The sequence below is a fragment of the Phyllopteryx taeniolatus genome, chromosome 2 (genome assembly GCF_024500385.1).
Source record: "Phyllopteryx taeniolatus isolate TA_2022b chromosome 2, UOR_Ptae_1.2, whole genome shotgun sequence".
NCBI lineage: Eukaryota > Metazoa > Chordata > Actinopteri > Syngnathiformes > Syngnathidae > Phyllopteryx > Phyllopteryx taeniolatus.
Genome location: NC_084503.1, coordinates 24,618,450 through 24,630,213, shown reverse-complemented (window position 1 = coordinate 24,630,213; position 11,764 = coordinate 24,618,450). Strand labels below are relative to the sequence as shown.

General features: G+C 45.1%; 2 protein-coding genes across 2 annotated transcripts in view; one reads left to right on the top strand and one right to left on the bottom strand.

Moving 5' to 3' along the window:
• LOC133474127 (tyrosine-protein kinase CSK) overlaps positions 1-11,764 on the bottom strand; it is an 89,996-nt gene that overhangs the window by 36,361 nt on the left and 41,871 nt on the right. The gene's annotated exons all lie outside the window — the stretch shown is intronic.
• Positions 8,467-11,500, top strand: LOC133474126 (uncharacterized). The gene has a single exon (XM_061765477.1). The coding sequence runs from the start codon at positions 8,487-8,489 to the stop codon at positions 11,484-11,486; it is 3,000 nt and encodes a 999-aa protein (XP_061621461.1). The 5' UTR covers positions 8,467-8,486; the 3' UTR covers positions 11,487-11,500.

The window sequence follows — 11,764 nt, the reverse complement described above, 5'->3', positions numbered from 1 at the left end:
GAATGAACCCCGGACCTCAGAACTGTGAGGCAGACGCTCTAACCAGTCGTCCACCGTGCCGCCCAATCGGAAACATTGCCAAACAAATAGCCCCCGATGTCAACTTCATTCAAGCACATGGCAGTGATCAATGTTAATTTGTGCTAACACTGCAGGTCTGATTCGCTTTTGGCTTTGACTTGATAGTTTCAAACATAGTAGTCATGGTTGGAGAAACATGGTGTGGGAGCCGGGGATTGAACCCCGCTCCTCAGAACTGTAAGGCTGACGCTCTAACCAGTCGGCCACCGTGCCGCTTAATTCGTATTTCATTTATTATTATTTTAACCTTTAACTATCCTGGTAATGCAATTGAAAACATATTCTCATTTGCAATATCGACCTAGCTGCAGACAGCAAAGCGATATAGTTACATATTTACATGTTCATTTACAATGGTAATGGTTCGAGGAATGCCAGGCTGAATGGTCAGCCCCCATACATTTTCATCTGACCAAATCTGGCCCTCTTTGCGAAAAGTTTGGACACCCCTGCTCTTTTAGGACTGTGTGTCTCTGCACAATAGCAGTGCAGTACATTTAGATTAGCATTTGTCATCGATTAGAGTCACCCCCCAGGGCAAAAAGCAGCATCCGCCGTAAGAGTGTCTGTTCCCGAGTCTCGACTGGTGAACCGGTGGCAATTCAATGAATGGTGCTAATTGATATAGCCAGTTTCTTGTGGCCATCCGCATCCATCCCTCGTTGACGTTGGCCTCCGCCTGCATAAAGCGGAGGGCTTTGTGGCAAAGCAGCTTAATGCTGTTAGAGTTGATGAGATCAGTGCGGGCTGCCTCTCTGGTGAACGGCAGAACCTTAACCAGAAATAATCCTCGGGTGAGGGGTCAGTCTACACAAACAGGGATTTGTTTTTTGTAGTTTAATTTCATTTGACCAATGTGTAGTCATGTAATAGCGCTTAAACCTATCCTAATTATTATTAGTTTTTTATAATAATAATAATAATGTTTGAAATGTAAAACAATGGGCCAGGAACCACAAGGGCATTTGATCCACATGCCATGCAATTCTAAAAAAATAGTAAAACCAGAGTGGAACTGTTACAAAACGCAATTGTGGGATAAACGTTACCCACAATTGCTCATAATGCATATCAGCCTTAAATACAGTAGCATTTTTGCATGTTCATTTTACAATACTCACAAATGTGGATCAAAATTCTAGCTGGAGACGTGCATGCATGAACACACGCCAGCCCACATGCGCTCACTTTCAATGGGATAAAATTGGACTGCGATTGGGTAAAAAAAAAAGATGCTGTAGTCCGCAAAATATGAGGTGTGTCAGAAAGGTTCCAGGACTCGTGTCATCAAAGATGTACAGTGGACCCCCGCTATTTGGGGAATAGGGACTGGGCTGGACTGCGAAGAGAAAAACTCTGGATAATTGAGGCCCATTATAAGATTGCATTTTTTTTTTTTTTTTTTTTATAAACGCCCCAAAATGCTTCAATAAGTGGGGATAAATAGCCAATAAGCATTTTGGGGTTTTTTTCTTCGTTGGGGGGAGTGAGAAAAATCTGCCCGTGGACACATGCCAAACTGCGGGTATATAGGGGGCCACCGTATAGCATTTAAAGTCCAAACTTATTTAAAGTCCAAGTTTTCCCCTTCAAAGTATTCCCCATGCAGTCTAATGCACTTTCCCAGGCGTCTATACTTCGCTTTTATGTACTTCTGGAAGGATTCTTTCAGGATCCTCTGCAGCTCCGTTGTCTGTCTTCAAAACAGGCCCCCCTTGATGATCTCAATAAGCGTGCGTGGGGGTGGAATTGTAATCACAAAGAATCAGGTCTGGTGAGTAGGGAGGTTTCTCCATCAAGGCGATGTTCTTCTCTGCCAGGAACAGTCGTTAGATGATCAGGCCATTGTTAGCAGGCGCAGTGTGAAGCAGCTACGAGTTGACCCCGCCACAAAACTCAACGCTTCTCACGCACTGAATGAAGCAAAAACTGCAGAATCTTGTAGACGTGCTGGTTCATCGCGTGGCTCACATTGAAGGGGAACAGTCATAGTTTCTGTTTGAAATATATCTTTTATCACATCATTCCTGGAACTTTTCTGACATGCCTCATTTTATAGGAAGCTCCTTAGGAAAATCAGTTTCCTTTTAACCTGTAAAATCAGGTAAAATTGAATACAGATAAGGCAAAACAAATTTACAGGCCCGGCCAAAAGTAGGCATACAGTTTTACATTTTTATTTGTATTACATTTACATTTTATTCCCTGCCATCTTGTCCTTCCTTTCTTCCTTCCCTCCATCAGATTTGCTTTTCTTGCATCCTTACTACAACCTACCTTCACTGAAACCTGCTTGTCTGCCTTCCTTCCTTTATTCCTACCTTCCCTCCTTCCTCTCTGACATCTTTCGTGCCTTCCTTCCCCTCAGACCAGTGTAAAACACTGTCAAACTATAAACTATTTCATCATCGTTGACATCCCTTTTTTCATTACTCATTTTACATTTACTCATAATGTGACGGTGACAAGCTAAACATGGCTCTTTGGTGACTAAAACATGACGAGATGTGTGCCAGTTTTTGTTGACGAGACGAGACTGGACAAAATGTCAGTGGTGGTCTGTCAGAGGTTAAAAATGCATAGTCACCACGCTGACGAAGGTAAGTTACATGTCCGATTAACATATTGTATATTATACATACAATGTTACCCGACAACCAGTTTGTGATAAATTTTACAGTGAGCTGAACGCTTTCTACATAACTCCTGGCACAAATGGGCTGCTAGCTAGCTTCAGGCTGAAGTTAGCTTTGTTGTGCTAATGGAATTTTTTATTCTGTGTGTGTGTTTGTGTTGTGTCACTGGCGTCTCCAAAACCATCACTTTTGAGGGAAGGGAAAAACAAACAAACAAAAAAAACCCGGCATGTTAGTTGAGTCATTATTATTGCATCATCAATAATGGCGCCTACTAGTGTGGTCGCCTCGGTAACGCGCTCTCTAGTATTGTCTTTGTTTTTGTGTTTTTCGTCCGTCTTTGGAGACCTTACACGACTCACTTACACAAGGGGAGACCTGCTAACCATCAAGGAGTCTACTCCGGACTTTCTGTCACCAACTTTCGAATATCCGCTCAGTTTTTTCCCCCCGAGTTACTCACCGGAGCGGCGTCCACGGTTTTCGGCACATGGAGACGGAAGCGGCGCCACAGAGGGAAGCGAGCCAGCATTCAGGTGAAACTTCGCAAGAGAGGACACAGATTGGCGTTCCCGTCGATCCACCTCGCGAATGTACGCTCCCTACCCAACAAAATGGACGAGCTTCATCTTCTGTTAAAGACCAGGAAAGACTTCGGACGTTCCGCGGCCATGTGCTTCACGGAGACCTGGCTTCGCGACGCTGTACCCGATGGCGGCGTCATGCTCCCTGGCTTCCACATTCATCGAGCGCACCGCGACATGGAATCATCGGGGAAAACAAAGGGCAACGGGATATGCCTCTATATCAATGAAAAATGGTGTACGGACGTCACGGTGCTCAGCACACACTGCAGCCCGCATTTGGAGTCGCTATTCTTAAACTGTAAACCATTCTACTTGCCACGTGAGTTTGCATCATTCATACTGGCTGGAGTCTATATAACGCCTCAAGCTAACACGAACGCCGCATTGCTAACGCTCGCCGATCAAGTCAACGAAATTGAAAAAAAACACCCCGACTAACCCCTCATTATTCTCGGGGACTTCAACAAAGCTGAACTCAACCACGAACTCCCTAAATACAAGCAGCACATCGACTGTCCTACCAGGGAAAATAATACTTTAGACCACTGCTACACTACGGTAAAAAACGCATACCGTGCTATACCTCGTGCAGCCCTGGGCTCGTCTGATCACTGCTTAATTCACTTAATACCGACGTACAGGCAAGAACTTAAATGTGCGAAGCCTACAGTGAAAACAGTCAAAAAGTGGACAAATGAAGCCAAGATGGAACTTCAAAGCTGTTTAGACTGCACAGACTGGAGTGTCTTTGAAAATTCAGCTGGCAGCCTGGATGAATATATGGACACTGTCACATCCTATATCAGTTTCTGTGAAGAGGTCTGTGTACCAACAAAATCATTTCGCACATTCAACAACAATAAGCCGTGGTTCACTGCTAAACTTAAGCAGCTTCGCCAAGCTAAAGAGGACGCATATCAGAGCGGGGACAGGGCCCTGTATAATCGAGCTAGAAACCAGCTGACTAAAGAAATTAACATTGCAAAGAGGATCTATACAGCAAAGTTGGAAAATAAGTTTAGCGCAAACGACTCTAAATCAGTCTGGCATGCATTCCAGTCGCTGACTAATTACAAGCGACGATCCCCCCAAGCTGAGAACAATAGCACACTAGCCAACGACTTGAATACCTTCTACTGCAGATTTGAAAAGGACAGTTTCACACCACACACCCACCCGGCCGTACCCGCGACCACAATCATACCTCTGACCTCTGCGTTAACCATCCATGAACAGGATGTGAGACGCATCTTCAAACAACAAAAGATTAACAAAGCGGCAGGCCCGGACCACGTGTCCCTATCCTGCCTCAAAGTCTGCGCGGACCAGCTCGCTCCAGTCTTCACTCAGATCTTCAACAGATCTCTGGAAATGTGCGAAGTTCCATCCTGTTTCAAACGCTTCACCATCATTCCAGTCCCCAAGAAACCTGCAATCTCGGGTCTGAATGACTACAGGCCTGTCGCTTTGACATCTGTGGTCATGAAGTCCTTTGAACGTCTCGTGCTGGACCACCTCAAGAGTGTCACAGGTCCCCTGCTGGACCCCCTGCAGTTTGCCTACCAAGCGAACAGATCTGCGGATGATGCAGTCAACATGGGACTGCACTTCATCCTAGAACACCTCGACAGTGCAGGGACCTACGTGAGGATCCTGTTCGTGGACTTCAGCTCAGCGTTCAACACCATCATCCCTGAACTCCTTTCATCCAAGCTTCTCCAGCTCGTCTGATCAGCTCAGCGTCTCACCTGCCATCTGCCAGTGGAACCTGGAGCTGAACACGCTCAAGACTGTAGAGATGATCGTGGACTTCAGGAGGCATCCTTCGCCAGAGCTGCCCCTCACGTTGTCCAACTGCCTTGTGTCAACCGTCGAGACCTTCAAGTTCCTGAGAATTACAATCTCCCAGGACCTGAAGTGGGTGACCAACATCAACTCCGTCCTCAAAAAGGCCCAGCAGAGGATGTACTTCCTGTGGCTTCTGAGAAAGCAGGGCCTGCCACCGGAGCTGCTGAGACAGTTCTACACAGCGGTCATCGAATCAGTCCTGTGTTCTTCCATCACAGTCTGGTTTGGTGCTGCTACAAAAAAGGACAAACTCCGACTGCAACGGACAATCAAAACTGCTGAAAGGATTGTCGATACCCCCCTACCCACCCTTGAGGACTTGCACGCTGCCAGAACTAAGACAAGGGCGTGCAAAATCCTCTTGGACCCTCCCCACCCCGGTCACCAGCTCTTCCATCTCCTTCCCTCAGGTAGGCGCTACCGATCAATGCAAACTAGAACTAGTAGACATTCCAACAGCTTTTTCCCTCTTGCAATCAACTTCTTAAACAGCTAATTTATAATTCCATTACAACAAGCTGGCAATTTTTTGACTTGAGTTCGTTGTCACATTTCTGTGGGGCCAATTATGTATTACTCGTGCAGTCGCTGTAGTTGTCTCGCCATGCTGCACTATTTGCATATACTGGCCACTCATGCCAGAGTACCATCTGCTCCATTTGCACACTGATTGAGGAGTATCTGTGACATTTGCACAACCATTGTCCCAGATTATCGCACTACTCGTCACTTTAAACCGCATACACTCCTTGAAGTCTCAGTGCGCTTTGCACAACGGTCATTGCACCGGACTATTGCGATATTAGTCATTCGAACTGCTCTAAGTGCTAGAGGACTCTGCATCTTTTTGCACAATTGTTTTTTGTCAATGTCTTTATGTCTCCAAAGTGTTCTGTAAATTGACTGTCTGTTGTACTAGAGCGGCTCCAACTACCGGAGACAAATTCCTTGTGTGTTTTGGACATACTTGGCAAATAAAGATGATTCTGATTCTGATCAGAGAGCAAGTTATTGTCAACCCTTTATATTGGTCAATAATTTGTAAAAATAACATATCCATGTGCGGACTGCCCCAATAGTACGAATTTGTGAAAGAATATGAAATGGACCAAATTTGGACATTGGTTTCGACCCAACGTCAGCGATGTGTAGAACATTCAGGGATTTTTGGCTGAGCATCAAGTGTAATGCGCGTTGTCATATGGACCCATGTTTGAGTGACTGTCTGAAACACGAAGGAAAATGTAGCATTTGAGACCTGTTGTCTGTGTGTCTAAATTAGTGATTCCCAACCAGTGTGCCGCGAGCACTCTTCAGGTGTGCCGTGGGAAATTATAAAATTTTACTTAATTGCTGAAACAATTATTTATTTCCAAGAACTAATGTATCTTTATTCATCTATTTATGCCAGTGAGGCATAGTGACAGACAGAACAAATAAATGCTATTCTATTAGATGGCAGGAAGTACATACTGTAATTAATGTATACAGTTTGTGTGACATTTTTGTTTGTTGGTGTGCGGTGAGATTTTTCAATTGTAAAATATGTGCCTTGGTTTCATATGTGCCTTGGTTCCAAAACCTCAGCATTTTCGTCAAATAAAACTGGACTAAAATGATCACAGGTAGAAAAGACTAAAATTTGAATAAATTGAAGAGGCATTTTCATCCAAAAGACTAAAACTAAGAAGGCTGCCAAATACAACACCGCCTCAGACTAGGGATGCACGATAACTCTAGGCCGATATTGGGAACAAAAATGTCACTCATCGATCCGATAAAAAAAAACAAAAAAGAAACAAAATGAACCAATACCAAGTGCTGTTCAGGAGTGCGCTTGTTGCGACTCGCCAGACAAACAGCTGCTGTTGCAGTGGTTTATCAAAGTAATGGATTATTATTATTATTTAAAAAATAAAATAAAATCTTCCCCTACGACAGCAAAAATTGTCTATATCCTCAGCAATTTAGCGTATGAAATTACCATCATCCAGTGACTTTGAGTTTGTAACTACGACACTATGCTAGACCCAGCAGCATACAGAGCAGCGGACTCGCTTAGCAGCTCAAGTTGACAGAGGAGCAGCAGGGGCAGTTTGGCCACTTGTGGAAGCACGGTTGTTGTGGTGGGCGAACAGCTAAGGTAACAACAGCTAATCCCGCCATACACCGTTCCTATGCATCTCCCTTTACAACTTTTGCTCACTGGACAATACATTAGATCATCTACAAATGAAATTAACAAAAACACACAACGGCCCTCCTTCGTTCGGCAGGGAAAGCGCTAGCGCGCATCCACAAGTGACAAGCATCTGGCAACACTCTTCATCCAACCACATAATCATACAGTATGTCTTTAAACATTGACATGAATGATTGTCCGTTCTTATATTGTTTAAAATAAAAAAAAAAAACAGGAACATTCTAATCTGTTTTTATTCAAATTTGAGAAGAAATGTCTTTCTGTATACAACAAAAACAAAGGAATTGACCTTGCCATTCCAATAGTTTTGGAGGGGACTGTAGATATATGATAATAAATGATGTGATATTATAATATTTCTATTTTAATTATATTTTATATCAATAAAAAGGCATGGCACGATGGACAACTGGTTAGCACATCTGCCTCACAGTTCTGAGGACCCGGGTTCCAATCCGGCCTCACCTGTGTGGAGTGTGCGTGTTCTCCCCGTGCCTGCGTGGGTTTTCTCCGGGTACTCCGGTTTCCTCGCACATCCCCAAAACACGGAGAGTAGGTTGATTCAAGACGAACTTGCCCGTAGGTGTGGATGTGAGTGTGAATGGTTGTTTATATATACCCTGCAATTGGCTGGCGACCAGTTCAGGGTGTACCCCGGCTCTCGCCCAGAGTAACGTGGGATAGGCTCCAGCACGCCCGCGACCCTAGTGAGGACAAGCGGTACTGAAAATGGATGGATGGATGAATAAAAAAAGCATTATTGTACGACCAGCTTGAGATACCGTTGATCACAATATTCTATTCTATTCAAGAGCATGGTTGAAACAGACAGAGCCTTTGATGTTGTTGCCCCCAAACTCTGAAATGAGCTCCATCTGCAGGTTAGATTAGCTCCCACCTGCCATATATTTAAATCCCGTTTAAAACCCCATTTGTTTTCCCTGGCTTTCTCAGACCCTCTATGCAGGTTTGTAGTGTGTGGTGTTATTTTGTGATTTTATTGTTTTTGTTAAGTAATGCAGCCCTATGGGGGGCACAAGTCAGTGCAAACTGTAGGCCGGTCCCAAGCCCGGATAAATGCAGAGGGTTGCGTCAGGAAGGGCATCCGGCTTAAAACCTTGCCAAACAAATATGAGCGTTCATCCAAAGAGTTCCATACCGGATCGGTCGTGGCCCGGGTTAACAACGTCCGCCACCGGCGCCGTCAACCTGCAGGGCGCTGTTGGAAATTCAGCTACTGTGGGTCGAAGTGAAAGAAGAAGAAGAGGTGGAAAGCGGGTTCTTCGGCAGAAAGAGAAGAGGAAAACACAGAGCCTAGAACTGAATGTGGGGACTTTGAATGTTGGGACTATGACAGGAAAATCTCGGGAGTTGGTTGACATGATGATTAGGAGAAAGGTTGATATATTGTGTGTCCAGGAGACCAGGTGGAAAGGCAGTAAGGCTAGAAGTTTAGGGGCAGGGTTTAAATTATTTTACCATGGTGTAGATGGGAAGAGAAATGGAGTCGGGGTTATTTTAAAAGAAGAGTTGGCTAAGAATGTCTTGGAGGTGAAAAGAGTATCAGATCGAGTGATGAGGCTGAAATTTGAAATTGAGGGTGTTATGTGTAATGTGATTAGTGGCTATGCCCCACAGGTAGGATGTGACCTAGAGGTGAAAGAGAAATTCTGGAAGGAGCTAGATGATGTAGTTCTGAGCATCCCAGACAGAGAGAGAGTCGTAATTGGTGCAGATTGTAATGGACATGTTGGTGAAGGTAATAAGGGTGATGAAGAAGTGATGGGTAAGTACGGTATCCAGGAAAGGAACTTGGAGGGACAGATGGTGGTAGACTTTGCAACAAGGATGCAAATGGCTGTAGTGAACACTTTTTTCCAGAAGAGGCACGAACATAGGGTGACCTACAAGAGCGGAGGTAGAAGCACACAGGTGGATTACATCTTGTGCAGACGATGTCATCTGAAGGAGGTTACCAACTGTAAGGTAGTGGTAGGGGAGAGTGTGGCTAGACAGCATAGGATGGTGGTGTGTAAGATGACTCTGGTGGTGGGGAGGAAAATTAGGAAGACAAAGGCAGAGAAGAGAACCATGTGGTGGAAGCTGAGACAGGACGAGTGTTGTGCAGCTTTTCGGGAAGAGGTGATACAGGCTCTCGGTGGACGGAAAGAGCTTCCAGAAGACTGGACCACTGCAGCCAAGGTGATCAGAGAAGCAGGCAGGAGAGTACTTGGTGTATCTTCTGGCAGGAAAGGAGAGAAGGAGACTTGGTGGTGGAACCTCACAGTACAGGAAATCATACAAGGAAAACGGTTAGCTAAGAAGAAGTGGGACACTGAGAGGACCGAGGAGAGGCGAAAGGAATACATTGAGATGCGACACAGGGCAAAGGTAGAGGTGGCAAAGGCAAAACAAGAGGCATATGATGACATGTATGGCAGGTTGGACACTAAAGAAGGAGAAAAGGATCTATACAGGCTGGCCAGACAGAGGGATAGAGATGGGAAGGATGTGCAGCAGGTTAGGGTGATTAAGGATAGAGATGGAAATATGTTGACTGGTGCCAGCAGTGTGCTAGGTAGATGGAAAGAATACTTCGAGGAGTTGATGAATGAGGAAAATGATAGAGAAGGGAGAGTAGAAGAGGCAAGTGTGGTGGACCAGGAAGTGGCAATGATTAGTAAGGGGGAAGTTAGAAAGGCATTAAAGAGAATGAAAAATGGAAAGGCAGTTGGTCCTGATGACATTCCTGTGGAGGTATGGAAGCATCTAGGAGAGGTGGCTGTGGAGTTTTTGACCAGCTTGTTCAATAGAATTCTAGTGCGTGAGAAGATGCCTGAGGAATGGAGGAAAAGTGTACTGGTGCCCATTTTTAAGAACAAAGGTGATGTGCAGAGCTGTGGCAACTATAGAGGAATAAAGTTGATGAGCCACACAATGAAGTTATGGGAAAGAGTAGTGGAGGCTAGACTCAGGACAGAAGTGAGTATTTGCGAGCAACAGTATGGTTTCATGCCTAGAAAGAGTACCACAGATGCATTATTTGCCTTGAGGATGTTGATGGAAAAGTACAGAGAAGGTCAGAAGGAGCTACATTGTGTCTTTGTAGATCTAGAGAAAGCCTATGACAGAGTACCCAGAGAGGAACTGTGGTACTGCATGCGGAAGTCTGGAGTGGCAGAGAAGTATGTTAGAATAATACAGGACATGTACGAGGGCAGCAGAACAGCGGTGAGGTGTGCTGTAGGTGTGACAGAAGAATTTAAGGTGGACGTGGGACTGCATCAGGGATCAGCCCTGAGCCCCTTCCTTTTTGCAGTGGTGATGGATAGGCTGACAGATGAGGTTAGACTGGAATCCCCGTGGACCATGATGTTTGCAGATGACATTGTGATCTGCAGTGAAAGCAGGGAGCAGCTGGAGGAACAGTTAGAAAGATGGAGGCATGCACTGGAAAGAAGAGGAATGAAGATTAGCCGAAGTAAGACAGAATATATGTGCATGAATGAGAGGGGTGGTGGGGGAAGAATGAGGCTACAGGGAGAAGAGATGGCAAAGGTAGAGGACTTTAAATACTTGGGGTCAACCGTCCAGAGCAATGGTGAGTGTGGTCAGGAAGTGAAGAAACGGGTCCAAGCAGGTTGGAACGGGTGGAGGAAGGTGTCAGGTGTGTTATGTGACAGAAGAGTCTCTGCTAGGATGAAGGGCAAAGTTTATAAAACAGTGGTGAGGCCAGCCATGATGTATGGATTAGAGACAGTGGCACTGAAGAGAAAACAGGAAGCAGAGCTGGAGGTGGCGGAAATGAAGATGTTGAGGTTCGCTCTCGGAGTGACCAGGTTGGATAAAATTAGAAATGAGCTCATCAGAGGGACAGCCAAGGTTCGATGTTTTGGAGACAAAGTTAGAGAGAGCAGACTTCAATGGTTTGGACACGTCCAGAGGAGAGAGAGTGAGTATATTGGTAGAAGGATGATGAGGATGGAGCTGCCAGGCAAGAGAGCTAGAGGAAGACCAAAGAGAAGGTTGATGGATGTCGTGAGGGAAGACATGATGGCAGTTGGTGTTCGAGAGGAGGATGCAGGAGATAGGCTCTCATGGAAAAGGATGACGCGCTGTGGCGACCCCTAACGGGACAAGCCGAAAGGAAAAGAAGAAGAAGATTGTTTTTGTTAAGTGTTTTCATTATTATTTTATATCCTCTGATGTACAGCAATTTGGTGATCTCTGTTGTTTTCAAATGTGCTTTATAAATGAATTGGTTTGGAAAATTGCGTTTTATGTAATATCACTAAGATACGGCTCATCCTATCTGCTAGTGACACAGAGATCATAGTCCACGTGCTCTGATCGACCGGGCCATGTCCTGAGGCAGAACCACCAAAGGAGTCTACCTTGCGGTGCCTTTT

Excerpts from the sequence above, each read along its gene's own strand:
- LOC133474126 (XM_061765477.1), top strand. The coding sequence starts at position 8,487 with ATGAGCGTTCATCCAAAGAGTTCCATACCGGATCGGTCGTGGCCCGGG.